This window comes from Sturnus vulgaris, chromosome 5, assembly GCF_052056855.1.
Source record: "Sturnus vulgaris isolate bStuVul1 chromosome 5, bStuVul1.hap1, whole genome shotgun sequence".
NCBI lineage: Eukaryota > Metazoa > Chordata > Aves > Passeriformes > Sturnidae > Sturnus > Sturnus vulgaris.
The window spans coordinates 52163995-52188589 of NC_142247.1; the positions used below are offsets into that span (position 1 = coordinate 52163995).

General features: G+C 39.0%; 1 protein-coding gene across 3 annotated transcripts in view; it reads left to right on the forward strand.

The window, feature by feature from the left end:
• CPED1 (cadherin like and PC-esterase domain containing 1) overlaps positions 1-24595 on the forward strand; it is a 154360-nt gene that overhangs the window by 5222 nt on the left and 124543 nt on the right. For 2 of the 3 annotated variants that reach the window (XM_088165705.1, XM_088165706.1), the window contains exon 3: positions 7967-8168. In XM_088165705.1, coding sequence (XP_088021831.1) covers positions 7967-8168 — 202 coding nt within the window. The remainder of the gene's footprint in view (positions 1-7966; positions 8169-24595) is intronic. The other variant, XM_014877707.2, reaches the window with a different exon arrangement.

Below are 24595 nucleotides of genomic sequence, written 5' to 3' on the forward strand. Positions count from 1 at the left end.
TGCATAGGTTACTGGCCAAGGCATCTATATTTGAAAATTGGCAGTGAAATTACTGAAGAGCTGAGAAAATATTACTAGAACGTTAGAACATGGGATATCCTGAGTGGAATTATCCTCTCTTTACTTGAGTGTTCCACTCTGTCAGAGGCAGAAAGCTGGACTTCACAGTCAATGGAAACGACTGCGTCTAATGCAAAATTCATCATGAATTAATGCAGACATTTAAAACAAATCTAGTGAATTTCATCCTCTAAAGACTCATCTCTTTTTCTATTGTTTGTTTTTGTTTTTTAAATGGAATATGCCCATTTCAGACAGAATAAGCAGGCAACAAAGGAGAAGCAGAGTCTGTTGTGGAAGAAGGCATGGGGAAAGGAAGCAGATGTGGGAGAGTAGGGAACTACAGCTGCAAACTGTAGTAACCTCAGAAAGAACAGAAGAGATTGTGTACAGAAAGGGCTGAATTTTGCAAGGGAAAAGAAAGGGAGATGAGAATGGAAATAGAAAGAAAAGAAGACAAAGCTAATGAGAAGTTTTGAAATGTAAATATCTGAAAAAGGAGAACTGAAGCTGGATGATAGAATGAGATGATTTTTGCTATTATGCAGAATGGAGCATAGTGAGAGTTCTGGATGGAAAAGATTACATTATGCATAATAAGGTTGAATACATTCTTAAGGTTTGATACATTTTTAACTTAAAAGCTATTTTACAGAATAAGTAGGGGGATGAGAACTTTTCACAAAAGAACAAACAACTTTCCTAGTATGAAATCTGCAACCAGAAAGCAATCGACATAGGAGGGTATGGTATCAGTGACTGATTTCCTTGGAATGATACCACAATCACATTGTACCCTATGAAAGGAGGACATTTGTTTTCCCCCTTTGTAATGAAAAATGAAATTCCACTAAGGAAGCAACTATTTTTAATGAGAAGATAGCTAGAGATATTCTGGTGATAAAGGGCAAGGCTATTGTGGTAGCAGTCAGGAAGGAGGGGCAGGGTGGAGACTTTGCAGGAAGGGAGCTTTGAGAAGGACACATGAGGAGCAAATGAAGGCAGAATCTCACTCATATAATTCACTGCAACTTCATCCAAAACGAGGTGTTTTGATAAGTGGTAGGATTGTCTTATTGTCTGTTCTCAAGACAAGGCCATCAGGATCATGTACTACATGCAGGCATATAGCAAAAAGCATTTTGATAAAATGACTCTCTACTTCCTGCTCAGAGTGTTGGTGATGACTGTGCAAATACCTCAAGTTTTGCTCTTGGATTTATAAAGTCATCAGAAGACAGCCATCAAAGTAATGCCAATAATCTAATTGCTTGTTCTGTATTTATCCAACAAACAATTCAAAGCAGAATTACATTCCAGCCATTTAATTCTACAACCCAGTCCTTTCTGATTAGGAAATTCAACAGAACATAAAGCAAACGTTTAAATATCCTCCAGAAAGTGAAACAGGAAATTCGATACAGCAGCTATGCACACTTTTAAATATAATGGTAGTATGAACAACTTATTATTTCAATGAACTTTTATGCAAACACAAAAAGGAATTTAGAAGTCACATTTGGATCTAGTAAACATCTGCATAGTCCCATAAATGAGTGGCTTGGCGCATTAGAACTGTATGCTAAGTTTTTATTATCACTCTTATTGATGCTGTTCAATAATAGTGCAGTATTTTCTGGGAATCCCATTCATGTATTTTTTGTAATATTGTTCTGCTAGGTGGTATTTAGTAGCAAAGGTAGATGCTGACTTCCTTTGCTAGCTAAATGGGAATTTAAGCTGCTCAGTACCTGTGAATATTGCTAATAGTGCTGTCCTTGTTTTTATAAGGCCAGTTTTCCTTTGTGGTATTTTTGTTGCACTCTGTTTTCATGCAAAGGCTTTTTGGTTTGCACAGTGTCTCATACATCTCTTTTGCAGCTGCTTAGTACCTGCAGGAAGCATAGAGTTAAAGTAAGCTGCAGTCAAGTTATTTAAAGGTACTGGACCAAATCTCTGATCGTCTTGGCTGGCTTAGTGTGAAAAGTGGATGCTTATAATCAACACAAAGACTAATGACACCAGAACTCAGTAGCTGAAAAGATGATTCACAGTTTTTGAGTTCTTTCCTGAGAGAAGCTTAGGCCATGACATGAGTTGGGCCATTATGTTAGCATGGAGAATTTTGTTTCTGCAGTTGAAGTGATGGTCAGTGAAACTTACGGCAACAGCTCAAACTGTATATTTGCTTCTTTTCCAGGCATAGACAATGCATCAATATTTATGGAATTATGTAATATTCTTGGAATCTTTAAGAACTGCCAAGGAACTGTTTTACTCTCTTCAGCTTGAAATATCTTCACTATTTTCTTCTTGGCCAAAACAAAACTAGTAATTATACATCATAAGATTCAGTTACTGACCAAGTTCTAGATTTTTGGAACAACCCAGAAATTCTGTACAATAGAGGAAAGCTTCAGAGGCTACTAGAATCAATTATATCCTTATACATTCATAACCTAGAATTGGATATACTGGTTTCAAGGGAAATGTCAAAACATTTTCTATTTAACAGAGAACTTCACAGCTCCCTGGAAGTTGCAGACAGACTGAACTAAGAATTGCAACTCTGAAAATGATCTGTTTTCAGTTGCTTAAAGATGGTTATATAATTCTTCAGCTTTTTTATTATATAAACCGGGCCTTTTATCTTAAGACATCAAAAGAGTACACATTTGATACAATTGAAAAAATACATGTAATAAATTTTAATGGAGCTCAATTTGTTTTCTTTTCTGTTTTTCATGTTATTCTGTAAATTGAAATCAAAATTACAAAATTCATTTTTATGCATTTTTGTTTACTTTACAGCCCACTCTGGTTTGTTTGGACCAGTTGTTAAGGCTGTGCATCATCTGTGTAAAAGCCAGTTACACTAAAATGAGGTCAGTGACTCAGCTAAGTGCAGTATTTTGTGAGCTGTAAGAGCAGGTATATCATATCAAAGCTGACATAGGTCTCATCCAAAATCATATGGGAGATCTCAGCCTTACTGTAAAGCCTCACTAATTTCTGTGGAGACAAACACACAATTTTCTAGCTATGACATGGACTGCAGATGTTCTTACCAATCCCTTTCACGTAAGGCACATTGAGTCTGTAATAAACTGACCTGCTAACAAATAGTCTGAGTCTTCAAACTTGAAAAGAGCCAAAAGAATCATTGGGACATGGGAACATTTGACCGTTTACAATTCTCAAATTTTTTAAATGTTATTGATCCTTTTTTTTTGTTTGTTTCTGAGTCTGCTGTACATTAAAATCATAGGAATTGCAAAAAAATCAGAACCATAATATGTGGAAATATGTGAACAGCTTATTTTCATCTATTGTACACTGCTTGTCTTGTACTCTCTGCCCAGATCTCATTTTTATGACTGAGAAACATTTTATGAAAACCAGCAGACTCTTTAAATATATAAACATGACTGTTATTGCTATAATATTGGAAATTCTGAAAAACATCTAGTAGTAACTAGATCAGTATGTCCAGTGATACAAGGCATTTTGTATAAAGCTTTGGAAAACAGTATGGAATCACTTGCTACAAGCATGCAATTGGTCAGATTTTTAAAAAAAAAAATCTGTGTAGGTGAAAACCCACCCTACACTGCACTGGCGTAGCAAACAGAGAGGACATGTTGCATCTTATAACGTGGGGTGCAAATAGCTATGAAAGGACAGGGCAGAGAAAATAAATTTGGCAGTACTAAGCATGGATCTCAAGCAAGTACCCTAAAAGGTGTGGAGATACTTCATATTATTTAATCGTACCAGATTAGACATCAGGTCAAGCTGTTAAATTTAGACTTCTGGATTGTTTCTATGTCCCAGAGACGCCGTTGCGGCACTTTGGGGAGCTGGTGGATACAAATGCCAGTACCCAGCGCCTTCACCAGCGCCCGGGCGGCAGGCAGGGCTGGGGCACACACGAACGTGTCCCTGCTCGGTGCAGGCTTCGGGCTGCAGCAGCCTCAGCGCTTTTGCTGTCTCCGGAGCGAGTGTCCCAAGAAAAGCCCCCGCAGCAGCTGGTGCTGTGCTGTCTGTGCGGGCTGTCGCCAGCCCTCTGATCACCCATCCCGGGGACGGCGCCCGGTGGGGGCTGAACGCTGCGTGGGCCCCGTGGAGCCGCTCGGGGCCATTTCCTTTGTGTTTTGTGGAAGTGACCCAGGTTTAGGCCACTGCCTGAACTTCCCCCCCCCCCTTTTTTTTCCTCTCCTATGCTGCTATCAGTGTGCTGTTGAATATTCGTCACTGCCAAATTCGAGCATTGTAAACACTGCAGCCCTTCCTTCCCCAGAGACCTGAGGAAGATCCCTTCCGTATCACGGCTGATGCTGAGGCGAGATCTTCCTTGGCACATCCCGCTGCAGGCAGGCGGGCTGAGCCCCTGGGGATGCCTGGGCCTGCTTGGTTCCTGTTCCTTGTGCCTGGTCCCTCGGGCCCGCAGGGCACCGGGGCCGAGGCCTGACGCAGCAGATGTGCGAGCTGGGGAGCCTTGGGACTGGAGTCGGCCCTGGCTGGCCCTGGAGTACTGGCCGCGGGGGAACGGGGTCATTGCTGGGTGCTTGAAGCAAAATACTTCAGAGATGACACTGCAGGAGGCTTTGCTTCCACGAAGAAAGGTGTGTTTTCATGGCATAACATTAGTGTGGTAATTGTTGGTGAGGAGGGGGGGCACACAAAGTGCCGCCACATCCAAGGCAGGACCCTTGCCCCAGGCCACGCTGGGAGGGATGGGAGTGGGAGAAGCCATAATAGCCAGCAAAAATGGAACAGGAACAGGGACATGTCCTGGTCTGCAGCCCCTCTGTATTCCTCACGTGTCCTCAGTTCACCCTGCAGCACGGGCCCCTGCAGCACACCTGGGATGGAAAATGGAATTTTCTTGCAAAATAAAGCAAGAGGTGTCACTGTCTTCTGGGTTTCTTCCATGATGCAAGTGAAATGGAAAGTAGGTAGTATTTGGCTGGAATGCCTGGAAGAGAAGGGAGAGAGAACACAAGAGGGGGGCTGGGATAAGGGCTGGATTTAGGAACAGGGAGGGAGGAAGGGAAATGGAGAGGAAGGGCTGCCAGCAGCTGCTGGCGCTGCAAGAGAACAGGAAGTAGAAAAGATAAGAGGAGAGGAAGGGGGGCAAAGGCAGAAGGGAATGAGAGTGAGAGAGAGTTGCTCTGATGGGCATGGGCCATCTGAGACTAACCCTGTGCTTGCCATGTGATTAATGTGTTTTAAAAATTCTGGGATGTCAGGAACACTATCAAACAGGTGACCTAACACAGTTCCGCTGACGTCACCCTGTGCTAAGTGTGCTTACTCCTTCCAGCAAGTGATCAACCTTTACTTGAATATCTCAGTTTCTAAACTAGTTTTGGGTTGCACATTTAGCAAATGTGGAAGACTCTGATAGTGTTGTATTGAAATTTTTTCAAGGTCCCTTCATCAATAATGCTAATGCTTTCCAGGGGTAATGACTGCTCTGGAATAAAAAAAAAAAATGCATTTTAGAAACTCTGAAACAGTTTGTTCTCTTTACTGCTGCAGAAAGCACAATGTAAAACAGCATCCTATACTCAAGGAATACACTACTGAGAAGAGTGATTTTAGTACTGGATCCCAGGCCTGTAAACAACTGGACACATCTTGAATGATATTTATTTGTGTGAAAGCATCTGTCTCTTTTCAGTCTAGTCTACTGTGCAAAAAATAGTGGTGACTTGTTTGTGTAGTGCTTCCTATCTCCAGTGATAAGCTTACCAAAATTAGAAGTTATGGAATAACTTAGTTTTTAAACTGCTGACAGCTGTCAGGTTGAAATTCACAAACTTGCAAAGAACTAAATTCCTGTCCTGAATTTAATCTCTGCTGGTATATTTCAATCCTAAAGACAAATATCTTTCACCAAAATAAAGTCTTGGTTTATAACGGTGTTTTTATTGCAAAAGAACTGCTAGATTGTTGCAGATATTAGCATTCTAATTACCACATGGAGCATTCTATTTTTATTCTATTTTATTGGGGTTTGAACAGCAAGGTTTTGGTAATGGGGGCCTACCAGGATGGCTTCTGTGAGAAGCTGCCAGAAGCTTCTCCCATGTCCCAGAGTCAATGCCAGCCTGTTCTAAGACAGACCTGCCACTGGCCAAGGTTGAGCCCATCAGTGATGGTGGTAGCAACTCTGGAATAACAGATGTAAAAAGGAGAAAAAAGCAACTGTGCAACTGCAACCAGAGAGGGGAGTGATGATGTATGCGAGGAGCAACTCTGCAGACACCAGGTCAGTGAAGGAAGAGGGGGGGGATGTGCTTCAGGCACCAGAGCACAGAGTTGCCTGCAGAAGTGATGAAGACTGTGGTGGGGAAGACTCTCCCCTGCAGTCCACAGAGGTCCACAGTGGAGTAGAGATCCACCAGCAGGCCATGGAGTACCCATGCTGGAGCAGTCTGTTCCTGAAGGGCTGGGCCCTGTGGAAGAAGCCCACGCCAGAGCAGTTTGAAGAATTGCTGCCTGTAGGAAAAGCTCATGTTGGAGAAGTTAATAAAGGACTGTCTCCAGTGGGAGGGACCCCACACTGAAGCACGGAAAGAGTATGAGGAGTCCACCTGCTGAGGAGGAAGGAGCAGCAGAGACAGCGTGTGATGAACTCCAAGCCTCCAGTCCCAGCCGCCCTTCTCCACTGAGGGAGAGGTAGAGAATTCAGGAGGGAAGTTGAACCTGGGAAGACAGGACAAGTGGGGGAAAGGTGTATTGAGATTTGGTTTTATTTCTGATTATCTCACTCTAATTCCATTTATTATTGAACAAATCAGTTTCCCCAAACTGTGTCTGTTTTGCCTATGACAGTAATCAATGAATGATCTCTCCCTATTCTGATCTCTACCCACAAGACTTTTATTGTATTTTTCCCTCTGTTCAGTTGGAAAGAGGAGTGGTAGCGTGGCTTTGGTGGGCACCTGGCTTCCAGACAAGGTTAACCCACCACATTTATTTAAGGCATAAAATATCCCCCTTGCCCAAAGATCTGATGGCAATGGCCCAGTGATTTGCCCTTTTCAGAAACTGATGTTATGTTTGCACTATGACTGTGTGTTTGTGGTGTCTGTTTTCCATTTTTTTCTTTCAAAAAGCTCGTACTCCAGGGTAGATATAGAGGAAGGGTCTTCTCTAAATGCCTTTGTCCCTAGGCACTGTATGGGAAGAGAGTAAGTGGTAGATAATCCAAGTGTATCTTGGGATTCATTGGAGGCATCAGATACCTTTCCACTTGCTCTTATAGGCGAGTCTCTCTGCCGGTCCTCCTGTGGGCTAGATTGTGTGGGACTAATAAGTCAATAAAGAACTGACAAGGTTACATTTAACTTTTTAGAGCACAGTAATCTCCATATCTGTTTAGGATTCCTGTGTATGATTTTACCCCAGCACTCTTCTTACTCAATAATTCTGCATAGCACAACTCAGATGCCTGCACTTACCATCTGCATAGGACCCGGATTCCTTGGAACAGTTCACATGGGACCTACCAAGGCCTCTGTTTAGGTGACCACAGCCACCATCGAAGTCAGATGGCAATTGCTGTTGCCGGTTCACCAGAGCAGCCTAGATTTCAGGAAAAGTTGTTTCCACAAGGGCAAGAACATGGTTTAAAGATCCTTGAGTGCTAACTAGAACTTTCAAACCTTTATAGTGTCAGTTCAAAATGAAGATAGAAAAAATGGAGAGGCAGACAAGATGGAATTTGTGTTCCAGAGTCCCTGATATAAAAAGAATTCTTAAAGATACTGGAACTATTTTCACTGTTGTCACAGTAAGTTACTAGCTTCTTTTTGTGAAAAACAACAACTGTATTTTATACTGCTGAGGAATGTCCTATCTTACAACCATTGTCTTTGCACTGTGTTTGCTGTAGATTGATGCCTCCATTCTCCAGTACTTTGGAAGCCACACGAGAAGAGCAGTTCTCTATGCACCTCCTGCTCACCATGAAACTGACCGTCAGCTCTGTCAGCGCATCCTGACAAAACATGGATATACAGTCACAGTCCTTGAAAACAGAAGACTGGTGGAAGATCTGAGGCTTGAGGGCCCTTCTCGCAGTAAGAATAATTGGAGTTAGTTAATTTGTTAATTACTAAGTATGGTCACTAAATGTAGAATTGATCCAGCGTTCCTCCACAAACATAAAGCATATAAACTCTGATTAAAGTAAGGATAGAAGCCAAATTGTAGCCCTTCTCAGCTGTGTGGATAGTTTTCCACAGTTAGGTGATTCTTCCATAAGCTATATCCTTCTGTAAAAAAATGCAGCAAAGTAGTTGATCATAGTCTTGAGAACTAAATCAGATCAGTTCGTTTTCTGATGACTTTTCAAACCAACTTCACCAATATAACTGAGGGATTTTCAGTAGAATGTTTCATAACAAAACCTGATACATTTGGTTCCTTATAATTTTCTCTCCTAAAGAAAACTTGTATGTGTGAAGGTGATTTTTTCCTTCACATATAAAAATCATCTAGTAATGTTTTGATTGTTCTGTAATCTTGTTAAAGAACACAATATAGGACAAGTACATTTCCACTTGCTGCTGAATGTGGGATAGATTACGGTTGGTTCTCAGTTCCTCTTGAAATTTGATCCATACTTCAAGCAGACTACTGAAGAATCCTGATCTCTTGCACTGTAGCTTCATTGTGTAGAGTTGCACTGTGCTTGATAGAGAAGGTTGGGTACCAGTCAGATATGTGATGACCATGTTTGAGTGCTCTTGGAGACTTCAGAGGTAAGAACTGAAACTGTGATGCCAAACTGATCTTGGAAGTCAATTCAGGAAATGGAAGGCTGTAATAAAAATACACAGGCTGCAATTCTGTCAGAAGAAAAACAGATATTTCTCGTGCTAAAGGGAGTGCTATTTGCATAATTCAGGCTTGCAATACACTTCTGGAGCTACCAGAGGCTCAGGTTTGTTTTGATCTTTAACCAAATCAGATAATTTCATAGATGAAAACTACAATTTCTTAACATGCTAGAGATTGCTCAAAATTCCATCCCTAATTTCAAGTTTCTTTAAGAAACTTTCTTGAAAATGAGGTGCATGTGGTTTTCTTTGGCAAGCTATACCAAGAAGTAGTAAATTGTCTTCATCTCACTCTTATTTTAATCTAGTTTTATAGTCACCTTTTAGCCACTCCTTGCCTCGAGCACTTTCATCTCAGAGTGACAAGACACACCATGTCTACAGGCTTTGCTAATGTCAGATGGGCTGCAGAGAAAAGTTGGTATCTCTGGGGACCACGTGCTGTGAAATAATTCTTTTTCAAATGACCAAGGAGGTGGGTATACCAAATTCAGTTACAACTTATTAAAAAAAAAAAAACCAACATAGAAAGGACTGTACTAGATTTTCCTACAGTGCTGAGTTCAGATTGAAGTTCTCCTGTACAGTTTTTACACTCCAAATATTGCCTCTGCAGAAATGAGCTTAACTGTGGGTATTTATACTTTACAGGCTGGAATCAGTACTTCCTGTAGTATTTTTCCAGTAATAATAAAAAAATAATAAAAAGGTCAGATATTTTCCAGGAACATCCTACAGCTTCCAGCAGATGCTGGATTATGTAAAAAAGTAAAATGCTTGCCAACTTAAGTCAAAGAGTAAGACTCTACTTTAAGTCCATTTCATGGCATCATAAATCTGCCTTTAACTATTCTCTGTTATATAAGTGTCTAGCTGTAAGGTTATGGTTTAAAAACAAGAAGTAATAGAGGATGTCTACATACCAACCCAATAATCTTTTCTTGCAGCTAAGCAAATTACATTCAAAGTTAATTTTCTCCCCCAGTAGATGATGGGGTTTACTCTTCTGGATGGGATAGTATTCCTTATTTTGGAGAAAGGTATTTTGAGCTATTCTTCAGCATAATATTTTTCTAACGGGAATGTATGCTCCTTTAGGCCTCAATTAAAAATATATAGATAATGAACTGAGAAACAAAGAGCATGAATGCTCTGAAAAATGTATAAAAAGAGCAATTTCTTATTACTTGGTATTTTTTAGCAGTTCTATCATGTGCTTTTATTTGTGTGCAGTCTTTCTTACTTGTGTGTCTTTCAAAGTTCACTCTAAATTTGAAAGGATTTTTTTTGTTTTGAATGGCTGAGAGCCAAGACTCTAGCTGAAGTCATATATGGAAAAAAATTCACCACAAAACATTCCTAGCTTTTTTTTTGCGCTAGCCTGTGAAGAATTTTGGGACCAGTTCTGCTGCTGTTTGAAACCTAAATGTGACAGCTCTGCACACTGATCTTCCAGGAGGATCCTCAACACCTGGGCTGCAGCACTGGGTTGAGTTCATTGCTGTCAGAGGGTAACATCAGGGGAATAGTTTACTTCAGTGGAAATTTTTCAATTCTTACAAACCAATCAATTTTGAGTTTTGGTAACTGGAAAACAGTTATCTACAAAAGAAAAGCTTTTTTTTAAAAAAAAATCATGGCAAAGAGACTGTGGTTTATGGGTTTACTATGAAAAATCCATATAGATGTGTTCAGAAGTAAAACATAAATAATTCAAACTCCTAATTTTTCACTGAAAAATAGCTTTGTCAGTAAATTCGCAAGCAGCTTTACTTGAACAAAAAGTAGCTGTGCTGCTTTCACCATTCCTTGGTAATTAAATCCAGATAGAGGGAAAAGTCCATGGACTGATGATACTTATGCCTGCTCTGAGCTCTTTGAGACTTCCTTTTGCAGTAGCCCTAAATGAGCCAATTTGCTGTAAGTTTAACATGTTTCTTAGTCTGCTGCTGGGATGGAGATAGAGAGGTGGAACTGTGTTAGAATTGTGTTAGTAGCAGATGATGGAATAGTCAGATTTTGCAGAGAGCTGGGATTACCACCTAGAGAAATATGTTTTAACATCTCCAGTAAATATCTGTGGTAAATCTGTTTTGAAGTAAGCAGTTCAAAAGAAGTTGCTGATGAGCAAAGAGCTCATCATAACAGCAGGCCCTTCCTTCCTTCCTTCCTTCCTTCCTTCCTTCCTTCCTTCCTTCCTTCCTTCCTTCCTTCCTTCCTTCCTTCCTTCCTTCCTTCCTTCCTTCCTTCCTTCCTTCCTTCCTTCCTTCCTTCCTTCCTTCCTTCCTTCCTTCCTTCCTTCCTTCCTTCCTTCCTTCCTTCCTTCCTTCCTTCCTTCCTTCCTTCCTTCCTTCCTTCCTTCCTTCCTTCCTTCCTTCCTTCCTTCCTTCCTTCCTTCCTTCCTTCCTTCCTTCCTTCCTTCCTTCCTTCCTTCCTTCCTTCCTTCCTTCCTTCCTTCCTTCCTTCCTTCTTCTTTGTTTATAAAATGTAAAAATCTGTCTCTCCTCTGGAAAAAGACATGCCTTTGCCACAGACTTGGACAGTGTTGAAATTGGTGTCACAATCACATGGAAAATAATAAAAAGATCAGAAGGAGGAGTGAGAAAGCCCTACACTTCGAGGCCTTCTCAGGGGAGATTTGCCCTACAGAGCTGTACAAGTCTCCAGGCTTCCTTGCCTCAGCCCAGGACAGAGCTGCGTTTTTCTATCAGAGATGAGTGGGTTGAGCCACCTGGCTTCAGAGCCCCCTTAGATCCTTCCAGAGTAGCAAATACCAGAGAAAAACGTGGCAAATATTTTCCAGTGTCTTCTGTCTTCTTCCCCGTTCTTCCAGTCTGGGAAGCTCTCATCTCTGTTACCACAGTAAAGATTGACAGGTTGTGTATGTCCCTATGACTCTGTGCTACCCTGTCAATATTTTCACATTTTTTAAAAGGAAGGTTTTATCTCAGAAATTTGTTTTGCTAATAGGCATTTCTGCCCTTCAAAAATAATGTTCCTAGTTACTGCCTACTTCCTGAATCTTTCCTGAATTCCATACTTTGCCCAGATGACATCTTCAAAGATAAATAAATTATTTCTATCTTTCCTTACAGAGCCATCAGTTTTTCTGTCCTTTGCTGAATGTGCCTGCCTCATTAGTCTTTGGTGACCCTCCCATAATAGGCATTTCCTTCATTTCTCAATTCTTCACCTTTACTAATAGTTAAGCAAATCTCAGCAAACTTCAGGCACCAACAAATGTGTGCAGTTATATGTTACAGTCATATCTGTCTAGCCAATTTTAATTCATTCCACAAAAACATGCAAAATTCTGTCATTACCACTCACTCTTGGAATGGAAAAAATTGAGAATAAGCTCAGTGGTAACCTGTCAGTTTGGCCATGGAAAAAAGCACATGTATTAAGGCTCCTGACAAACTGAGTGCAGCGTAACATTATAGTCTCCCTGCTGCCTTAGGCTTTTAGGAATTTGGTGGAAGCTTTTGCAACTGCAATGAGGGACTTTAAGAAAAGAATCATAAACCATTTTCATAATATTGATTTACATGATCATTTCCTATTTTTGAATACTGCAGTTAAGTATTTAAACTTTACTATTGCCTCTTTTTGCAGTTTGAGTGACATCCATTGAAGATTAAATTTTAGCCATGCCATTAGAAAGTTCACTACAGTACAAATATTTATTTGGGTTGGGATTTTTTTGTGTGATTTATTGTTCCATAAGATAAGTGTTAAACCCATCTTAGCTTTGTTCAATATTTAGCTTTTCTGTCAATTTCCACAGAAATCAGTACCATTTTGATGTCCTATTAATTTTCCTGACATTGTTCAGTAGGGATCATATACTAGATAGATACTTAAATTTACATATATTGCAAAGAATATTAGATCTGAAGTTATTTCCTCTTTTCTGACATTATCAATATACACTAAATTCTGTTCTGTTTTCTGCCATTTTAAGAGCATGCTGTGTTTAAATTCTTGGCTGTGTAAACGAAGCCCTGGTTCCAGCAACTAACTATGAGGATGATCTGGCTTTTTGCAAATGTGGGAGTGGTGCTTGGGTGGAGCTGCACTAGGAACAGGAAGGGATGATTGAGCAACAGACGCGTGGGAGCAAATCTGAGCAAATCTTGGCCTTTCTCTTTATGTGCTCAAGTCAAGAGATCTGTCTGATATTTAAAGTGGCACTACGTCTGTATATCAGTGATAAAGGCACCTGAATATATTCAGGCATAACACCTTTTTCTGTAAAATGGTAGTTTGATAATTGTATTGTTATGGAAGATAAGGACTCTCCTGTCCCCCTCTTGGCTCTCTATAGAGAGTCCTGTTGCTTCTTTGTACCCAGTGGTGCTCACTCCCTGTAAAAGCTGGTGCTTGTGGAATGTCAGGGAGCATGAGGCAGTAGAAGCAAGCACAGGTGTTCACAGATGTGGAGTGATGTTAGCTGCAAAGTTTTCTGTCTCTCTATATATTGCATGACTGAAGAAGCAGATGGGGACAGATGAAAGAAAATTCTCATTTCATTTTCCCCAAAAGCAATTTTCCAAGTCAGTCTTTGTCAGTTTTTCATTTTGGTTTGTTGGGTATCCTTTGGAAAAATTACTTTCAAAAGAAAATTTACATTTTTAATGGAAAAAAATTATTCAGTTCACTTTGCTTCACAGCTAGAGTTTACAAGGCCAGAAAATGTTTCCACATCAGTTAGAGATGGAGAAAACTAGGATAGAGACTTCATGAGTCACTGTCAGAACTAGGATGAAATGCATGCTCTTTGCTTTATATCTTTATGTTATTCCTTTAGCGTATTGTATCACCTTTCACTGTTCTTCTCACTGTTCATACTTTGGACCAGAGGCTAAATAGGAAAAGTATCAGCTTAATTGCTGACATCTGGCCAGCAGCAAGGTAGAAACTTGCAGAAGTGCTCCTTCGTAGGTGCAGCCAGTAACTTTTCTCAGAGCTGCTAATTAGTCTAGAGAATAAACTACAGTGTAGGTTTTGGAGGCCCCCAGGGCCACGGCTGGTGACTGCCAGACATCCATTTTTCGTTTTCTAAGACATACCATATCAGCAGAATTAGTGAAAATGAGAGAAGGTGGTAAAGACAGGAGGACACAGTGATGCTCTTTCTTCAATGAATGTAAAGACTGGTATGTTTGGGTGAACAGAAGTGCTTGTTAACACAAAGTGTTAACAAATTCTGCTGCCAAGGAAAAAAGAACAATGTGTTCATCATGCCTGTAGTAATCAGGGCATGATGTACTACAACTAAGTTGTTATTAGGAAATCTGTTTTGGGAATAAAGTTAGTGAAGTAATCAAATGGATTCCCTGGAGCTGTGAAGCATTAAATCTTAGATATCTTGAAATATCAGGTAAAGACATTTTATTGGGTGTAGTGGGTCACCTGTTGGGGTAACAAGATGGTCTTGCAGACTCCTTGGAGTACATGACTGGCCTTGAGAAAATCAGGCAGACAAAAAACTGAAAAGAGAAAATGATTTCTAAAGAAGATGGAGAGATTTCAGGTATTAATTGGCTGTGGTGACTCAGATCTTGGAGGGACAAACAATATGTAGTTTACAGCATCTTCTTAAAAGGCAAAATATACTCAAACCCCCCAAAATTTATGAGAATATATTCTTGATGGGTGTGGGGAAAAGGGAAGGGAACAAAAATCAGTCATGCTTAGATAATAGCCAGCTGAACTTTGAGAAAGTAGAAAGCGAATAATGTATTGTGAAATAGAGATGTTTTTCATGTGATGGCACGTAAAACAAGTACTAAGAGAATCAAATTTTCTCCCTTAGAGAATGGTTTTCTATGTAGTTAGAAATACATCAACAAGAGCAGGAAATATATTAGTTTTAACTCTTTTATTATTTTTTTTTTTTATTTTTCAGAATATAGTTAGGAGGAGCCCTTACTTGATGTTTGTTTCAGTCTCAGACAAGTTTCCATGAAATCCAACTAACTTTAGCAAACAATTATAAAGAATAAAGGCCCCAAGGAAAATTTTTTGTGTGTTCTGTAAACATCTGGTTGCCATTTTCAATTACACGGACCAACCCACTGAAGGAAGCAGTTTAGGGTTTTTGGAACAGAAATGGGACACTGGGGTTTTTGTTCTTTTTCATGGTGGAGAGTAAAGGAAATGTCAGGAATAGAGAGGTCACTAGATGCTCAGCTTTTGTAAATACAAAAGTGTCTGAGAAAATTAAAGTAAATTGAAATCAGGTTCTGAAAGTGTAAACAACCCTGTGGAGGTGAGGTTAAATAAGCAGGACTGGAGATCCTAGCAAGCCAGCAAAAGCACAAGATCATTCTATTATAAGTAAGTAATTTAAAAGAGTGTACAAAATAATAATGGTGAAGCTAGCCACAGAAATATTTTGTGGGTTACCATACAAGTACATATGTATATTCAAATTTAGTAGATGTAACGTCTCTTCCCAAAATCCTTTTGATTAACTGTTGGTACAAATATATAACCAACACTATACAAAACTGGTTGTTTTCCTAATGCAAAATATATGTTGTGTGAGTCCTGAGCTAAGTTTTGACAAATAAAACACACATTTTAGAAACTTCTTTTTGTGTTGTTAAACAAGGAGCTTCCTAAACAAGCTAAATAGGTAGAAATGTGATCCTCAGAGCATGCTGAGTTGCAAGCATATAACAGATTTAATCTGGCTTCCATAATATGGAAGTTCATTTAGTTTTGGGAAGGAAATGCATACCAGAAACATACATTATCTTGATCACTTTTTAGTTTTGCTTTTAGCAATTAATCTCACGGTGCACACATCATTGTTTTCAGTACAAGATGTAAATTTCTGACATACACAAATGAATTCTGCTCTCTAATGTGATGGTTTGGTTTCATGTTAGAAAATCTATATGCATCATTTATTTTTCTGAACAATATGTATTCTTCTTCCTAATCACTAGCAGAACGTGTTCATGCTTTGTAGAAGAGTACACAAACGATTTCTTTGTATTACTAAAATAAACCCTCTGTAAGAATGTACTGAATCCTCTGTTTCAAATGCACCCTTCATTTAGAAAGTGATATTCTTTCTTTGTTTATAACAAAAGTGTAAGGACATTGAGCTCTGCCAGGTAAAACCAAAATATACCATTTAGTCCTAAATGTACCAAACATATCTTTCTCTGAATGTTCTATTTAGTTTTTTAAACAGAACATACAGTCCTGTGGAGAGTGGTATTTAAGGGGCTGTCTTAGAGATTACAGTAGTTAAAATGATACACTCTGATTACACAGTGAGCTAAAATTAAAACTTTACTGGAATAAATTATGTCATGTTAACAGAATCTGAAAAGCACCAGTGTCCAGGAGAATCCACACATTGGCCAAAGGAAAGCAGCAATGTGCATGGCTACTGTTCTTCAATAAATACAAGAGATTTAGGCATCAGTATACCGGCTTTGTAATATGCTAGTAACATGCAAATCCTACAAAAGAGGTTGAGGCAATTTTTTATAACTGTAGAGTGTCGGATAAGAAGGTAACAGCATACAATTCCTTTTTAAAGTATTTTTAAAATGCTTCCCTTTAAGAAGTGCATCCTGGCTCTGATAGGGATCAAGCAAAGACTCTGTTTTATAAATATATATGTCTGTTCCTAAATGTCAGATAATTGTCTGCTAATATAGGTGCTGGGAGAATGTGAGTCAGTCTAGCCAGAAGTCTGTCACCATCCTGCCAGAGCACACTGTGTCAGGGATTGTTGGTTATGACTGCTCAGTGATTTGGCTGCTGGAAGCTGTGGACCCTTTTTGATGCAGTTGCTGGCTCTGAGCCCTGGTCAGCTGTGAGAAGTGTGCTGCTGCCTTTCATCACTGCTCCCATTTTAGGTAGTGGCATTATATACCACTGAAACAAAAAGCTTTTTTTTTTTTTTTAACTTTGGCTACCATGACTTTTATTGGTTCAGGCAGCAAAAAGCTTATACACTGTGTAGGCCTTCATTGTAATTTGCAGCCAGCCCACGCCATTCCTAGGTTCAGATTCCAACTTTCTCCAGCTGCATCCACTTTCAGCTGACAGCTCTTTTGAATGCTGCATCTCAAAGCCATCCCAGACATCAAAAGTGCAGTAGCCACCCACTGTTTAGAACATGTTTCTGAAGATTTCACTCAACGTATTGTTGTTATGCTGGCTTATTTTACATCAAAAGGGAACCTTTTCTTCATGAGGGGAATGATTATTGTACCATCCTGATGTTCATTGTACTCCCTCAGAGTAGATTTTTCAATGTAATATGGAATATTTTTTTATTCAGCCCCTGAGGTTGTTCATTTGGAGGTAATCCTAGTTTGCACAGATGTCAAAGAGAATAGAGGCTCCTCTGACATACTCAGAAATTGGAACTATTTCTCTGTTTCAACTTAGTCATGAGAACCTTCAGATTTCTGGAAGAAAATAATTCCTACATAAAATTATTCCTAAATGTGACACCCTCCCTTTGATTAAAAAGGGAAAACCCCACATATCATTAGCTTCTATCATTTTTGACAGACATGTTTCCTTACAAAACAATGTCCATTTTTCACAACAGGAGGGCAAAATATTGAAGGGATTTGCATTAAAAAGTAACAGTAAAATAGGATTTGAGCAACTTTAACTGGTTGCAGGATTAAAAAAATATAGTCTTAACATATTTCCTCAATGGTGCCTCACATAAATAAAATACAGTCCTACTCTGATAGAGGGAAGCACAAAGGGGCTGAGTGGTATGCATTTTGGAAAGTTTGAACCAAATTGTTCAAGTCATAAAGTGTTTCTATAACGAGATTATTGTTCTAATGACTTTGTTTCCGACATTTGTGATGATGCTTTCAAAAATAAATATTTAGCTATGAAAAGGATTTTTTATAGCAACTACTAAAAGTTTATATACAGAGAGACTGTATATATACAGGACTTTTGGTGTAAAATGGAGAAGTAAGACAAGATCTTTTTTTGTTTATTTGAAAGAAAGCCAGTTGACTACAATTTTATTTTTTTGCAAGAGGTAAAACAGAAAACACATCAGCATACCAAAGTACTGTTCAGCAGGCTGATAGACAAAATAAGAATAAGAACTAGCTATTTTGGAGCAAATCAAGAAGCATTTGTCTGTCTAAATGGGAATTAGGCATTTAAATTTTTTTTCTCATTTGGCTTCAGCAAGTGTGTAAAAAAAATTCTCACTTCAGGTTTCCCAGCCGCAGTGAGGCCAAGTATCAGTGGAGCCTGTCTAGAAGTCATTCTTCAACAAAAAATAATTGAGGTAATTTTCTATAAAGATGGGGCTGAAGTCAAGGACTTTAAATACATAGAGTTTGACATGTTAGCCTTATTTTCCCATGGAATGTAGTGTTAAGGTTTTAAACAAAACTCTGACAGTAGAAAATAAAGAAGTATTCAGCAAAGTACTAACTCAGAAGGTAACTGTAGACTAGTTAGGTTGCCTTTTTTATGACAGAATGATACGTGAAGTAGGAGAAAGCATCATGTTTTCTTCTTCCTTTAGCCATCTCCATGGCACAAATGATTTACACTCCAGATGTTACAGTGCACACTTTTTTTGCAAATCTAACAATGTGAAGGTATCTGTTGAACTTCAAATGTGAGGTCTGACCCTACATTTCTTGAAAATTTTTGCAGAGATAATTTTAAGGTCTACTTCAGTCCAGGTATATATCAGGGACTTCCACTACCCCATGGCACGCCAGGTGAGTAGAAGTGAAAGGCAGCATAGTGATACATAGAAACCAGTATCTGTGAACTACAGCTGGAAACTTTTACATTAGGCATGATTTAATTATTGCATCACTGTCTTCTGCAGTTTTTTCTAACTCATAAATAAAATGGGTTAATTCCCTAGTTCTAAGGACAAGTGATGCAGTATGGCTCATGCCCATGTATCTAAACCCTTTTTCCCTGACTGAGGGTGGCCTGTTTTTGCTGAATTTTGGGAACTGTCACTGGCTTAGGCTGTCTCCTGGGGCATTGCATGGCCACCCAGGGAGAAGAAAGCAAACACAGTAGATGATTGCAGTCCAGTGGTTGAGCCTGTGTCCTGACACTGTTTAGTTTAGCCATTGCCTTTATTCCCAAGCTTCTTTTTTTCCAGTATTGTTTCATGTCTTCTGGGTATTACAGAATCTGGCACATTAATAAGTATTGTTATAGGTGCCCAAGTCCTGTATTTGGAGTGATTAAGATCTGTGATTTGGACCTTAAAAGATGGGTTTTTGTTTCTTGTATATGTGATTATTATTTTAACATCATTATTTTAATATTGTAATTGGTATCCTCATTCATTGTAATTAAAATGAGACAGGATATTAAGACAAATAAACCCATTTGCTCCTTAGGTGCTTATCCTGAGGTTGTTATATATATCCATAGAAGGGAAGAAGCTGTTTTCTCAGCTCTAGCTTAGTTTCTGTCTTTTAAAGTCAATGATGAATTCTCCTTAGTGCCATCATTCAGAGTGCTTCTGAGCTCAGGTACCTCATGCTCTGTTGCAAAGAGTGGGAGTGGTAGAAATGTGGGGGGTGAAATGCAGGATGGAAAGTAATCACAAGCTGGCAATTTGGTTTCCTTGGGTTCCTGGTTCTTCATGCCAATCTACTCTCAACAGCCTGTCTCTAATATTTCTCAATCTTTTTTGTCAGGCAATTTCCTTCTCTAACTTCACAGAAGGTAAGAAAACACCTACACAGATGGATTTAGCTGAGCTTTGGTGGATCTGTGACATCAGTCCTTTAACTAGGTACCAAGTACTTCCATCCCACTGGAAGTTAAGTCTAAGTCCCACAATTTGTGGGTGAGAAACATATAGCAGCTTTGACTGTTGTAGCTTATGTTGTGTATTAAATACATATAAAGTAAGAATTCCAGCATTTCAGAGCATTTGGAGTTGTAAGTTATTTTAGCTTGCATACAAGAAGAGCATACTATATTGGATTATTAGGAGCTTTTGGTTTCACAGAGGCTTGCTGTGCAGAAAATACCCATGTGTGGAGAACATACCAGAGTAATCTGAATATTCATCCAAAGCATGGTGTGTAAGCACAGAAGTGGAATTACAGACTTGAGTATTTGAATTGTCCCAGTGTGTTTGTCATTGAGTCAGAACTGCATATTTTCCTTTTATTTGCTATTGAACTCTACTACAGCTCAGGAAGTATGTTGACAGCATATTTTCATACTTTGAGTTGACAGGTTATGCCATGATAAAACCGATAGGTTGTTAGAGTTGCAATCGGTAAATAACTCAGTGGAAAATTATTCTTAGCCTGACAGTCTTTCCTGGATAAACTGAGAACCATCTAATACACATGCCTTAGAATACTGCAGTATTCTTCTTCCCATGTCAGACTAATACAATTTTTGAATTTACTTTTATTTCCAGGATTCTGCCCATTCTTTCCTTGCACAGAAAAATATATGGGTATAATTTAATAATGCTGCAATTAAATTTTTTTTTTGTATCTTTTGTTGTCTTACTGACAGTTACCCTCAAATTGAAAGCCCAACTTGAAAATATTTGCTGCAGGTCTGAAAATTCTTTTTAGGTTGTCTGTTATAGTATGGTAATTTATTGATTGAAGAAAGGATTGTTAATCTATTGCATGACTGAATGTGATGTAAATGGAGAAAGGATGGTCCTGTATGTTCTCCATTCTTGTACTTACGCCTGCAGTAGATTTCTTTTGCTTCTTTTGGAGAAAGTCATCTACCTTGTATTATCAATTGCTCCAGTAAGGAAGATGGTAACTCTTTGACTTGGTAGCTCGGTCTAAGGCAGTTTTAGAGTTTGAGACCAGATGGAGAAATTAAAATATCTTTACATATTTGAGAATATTTCTAATAGAAACAAGTAGATCTTGGCTTGCTATGCTAATTTTTTTTAAGATTTGCCTTTGGATTGAAAAGGAAAGCAGGCTTGAAACCTGTCCCTGATATAAATAAACAGTAATAAAATAATTCTTTCAGGCAAGAGTGGAAGCATTATGCTTCTCCATTTATATTTAGATCCAATATCCCTCCACAGCACTTGCGGAAGAGATGCAGGATAGTCAAGCATTACTCTGTTTTTATGAGAGGTACTGTAAGCAACTTCAAATGCCTATTTCACTGCCCAAATTCTGAACTCAGATGTGACTGTGCATTAATTCTTGAGCATAGGTCAATGTTTTGTGCTAAGCTGAACTGTCCTTGGAATTAAACTGGTTCCATTTGGTTCACACCAGCATCTCCTCCACAGAGAATGCTTCCCTTGGCACTTCAAATCCTCTTAGTTAGGGAGTAGTTGAGCCAAAAAAAAATCCTGATCATTCTCAAGGAAAGTGAATAGTGACTGTCTTCAGGATTCCTTCAGCCTTTCCCTGGCAACCACACAGCAACTGCACAAACTATTTTATGAATGAATTGGCTGTGTCCAACCCTGTCAGTGTCATATGTAGGGTAGAGTATTTTTTTACACTTAAAATACTCCACTGCGATTAATGTGACAATAGATCTAAGCCTAATTTGTTCAGCGAAGCTAGTAGTTATGGGGCTATGTGTTATGGCAGAGTACACTCAGTCTGAACACACTCTGCAACAGTGGAAGATTTGCATATAGGCAGGTGAATAGCTGCTTTCCAGAACAGTTCAGAAAATATCAGAAACCTCACCATCTTGTCCTGTGCTGTCACTCATGTGGAATGATCGTTTTTTCATTGCTGTCATAGTGAGTCCATATTTGTAATAGCTCGTGACCACCAAAGGTCACACCAAAAGAGAAATTAAAATGCTTCCAATAACTACTGTTTTAAGGAAAAAACTCCTGAACACCTAGGTGTGAGACATTCTTTTAGGGAAAGTCTTGCAAATGAAACATGATATCAAAAGCTTGCAAGAGGACGTGTCATTAACAAAGAAAAACTCTTCAGTCCAACAAGCAGCATTCTAATATTTGCACAACAAGACAGCCAAACTGCTGTAATCAGAAATAGGCTTCAAAGGATATTTTCCCCTGGAGTGTTATCTGTGAAGCTTAGATCTTCAGAGGTGTAGAATTCCCACATCCCCAGACCCCGTCACATAGCCAGCCTGATGCTCCTGCCCACTGAGATGCTGAAGAGCATAAAATTCAGTCTAGAATCTTGAGGCAGTCAGTGAGGCAGAAGTTCTGTCTTTCAGACATCTGTTAGTGCTTCCACTTTAAACTCCTGGCTAGCAAACTATTGGCTCTTATAAATTGACTACATGGCAGGGTTGAAGCCCAACATATTCCTCTGTCCAGTTTAAAGTAGGATTTGTGCACAAACAGCTTCTTCCATATGTACATGCTTCCTTACTCAGTACAATATGTGCTCCCTCCATTACCATGCAGGAGCAGAGGAGGTTGACTTTTTTTTTTCCTTGTATACTATGAGGACTCAAGGCTCAAGAAGCTAAAATTTACATTCATCTAGAACTTACACTTATTTTTTTTACAGATCAGGATTACAACATGCTGTAACTGAATACAGTTGAATGCATCAATATGTAAACAATAGCTTTACCTGAAAATCTTCTCTTTACATCTATGCAGCTTAGAGGTATCTGAAAATATATTTCAAGTAGAGCTGACACGAATTTCTCTTAAAAAATGATCCTGTACAAATCTCAGGATCTCCCTTAGCAGGGGTTCTAAAGCCTCCTTAGAGTAAGGTATTCCAGTACTTGATACATGTGTTTAGAAACTGTTCTTTATGTATCCCTTGCTGCAAATTAAAATGCTTACTTTGTATCCTGTCCCCAGTGATTAAAGAGACAACTTAGTTTTGATGGGTAAAAATTTGTTCCGTTGGTGTTTGTGGTTTAACCCCAGCCATCAGCAAAGCAGCACCCAGCTGCTTGCTCATCTCCCCCTCGTGGGAAGAGGGAGAGAATCAGAAAGGTAAAAGTGAGAAAACTCATGAATTGAGATAGACAGTTTAGTAGGGAATGCAAAAGCTGTGCCTGCAAGCGAAGCAAAACGAGGAATTAATCCACCAGTTCCTGTTAGCAGACAGATGTTCAGCCATCCCCAGGATGGGAACTTCATGATGGATGGAACCTAACTGTTAGTTGGGCAGACAAACGCCATCACTTGGAATGTGTGTGTCTTCCCCTGCTCCCTTCTTCCTTCTTCCCTCAGCATTTGCTGCTGAGCACAGCATCATATGGTAGGAAATATCCTTTTGGCCAGTTGGGGTCAGCTGTCCTGGCTGTGTCCCCTTCCAGCCTCATGACCATCCCAGCCTCCTTGCTGCAGGCCAGAGTGAGGTACCAAGACGGCACTGACACCCAGAAATAGTTAAAACAATGGTGTGTTTGGTATCAAATCAAACAGACATCACTGTATGAGTTGCTAGACAAAGGACTGACTCCATCCAAGTCAGCCTCTGTAGGAGGTCTTCCAAAATCTATCTCCTTTGTCTAATCCCCTACTGAAACCATGTTTTCCAAAACTGGGGAACAGTGCTACTGGAAGGGTATGACTAACACAAAATGAAGTAGAAGGATTAACCCCTGATCATTGTTACCACCATAACCCTCATAATCAGGCTTGGTTCCAATTCTACGATTTAGAATTCTGGGGGGAATTCGCATGGAATAAATTAAAACTGAAATTTTAAAGATGTGGATTCAACTCTTTTCAGCATCAATAAATGCTTGCCAACAGCTGAAGAGTTATTTATATTTGCTTTGTTGTTTGTTTTTTGTTTTTGTTTGTTTGTTTGTTTGTTTGGGGTTTTTTTGGCAACAATATTGTATTGTTAGTTCATATGCAGTTTATAACTTTGGTCTTTCTCTGCAGTAGTGCTCTATGGCAAATTGTACGTCTCCATTTGATTTCTTCTTATGAACTATGGCACTTTTAACTTGTTTTGAATTTCCTTGGGTTGAATCTGGACCAATTACCAGAATTACTTTGAATTCTGACCATGCTTTGCAAAATCCAAGTTTTCAACTTGGTGTCATTTGCCATTTATAAATGCACTTATTCCACCATTCAATTTACGGAAAAGTTTGATCAGAGCTGAATGCACAGTGGAGTATCTTTTGAGGTTCTGCTCCAAAAACCCACGACTTTGATAGTAGATTAGACTTAATTTTTTCAAATAGCTGTGCAATCACCTCCTAGGTATGTTATGTGGAAACAATGTCTAAAGACTTACTAAAGTCAAAATGTTTCATTGCTAATATTTGCTTTATTCACTAAATCAGTTACTCTGATTTCTGTTTACTAGATCAGTTACTCTGTCAGAAGAAAATAAATACTTTTATGTAATAAGTTTTTGACAAACAAATGCTGGCTGTTTCTTGTTGTCTTCTTTTCCTCTAGTGCTCATAAACTGATTAATTTCAAGGTAATGGTGTGAGCAAATGCAAAATTACAAATTTACCCAAATGTTTTTTTGTTTTGTTTTTTTTAATGACATATAGGAAGATAAACATTCAAGATGAAAATTTTATTTGATTTTCAATGTTCTTTCATTTCAAAATTCAGGATGGAAACCATAATACTGCAAAATGAAATTTCAGCTTATGGTAATGAAATGGAAATTAATCATTTGATTAAATTAAATAATGTACGCCTAAGAGATTAAAAGTTCCAGAGGTGCATGCATCTGATGGTT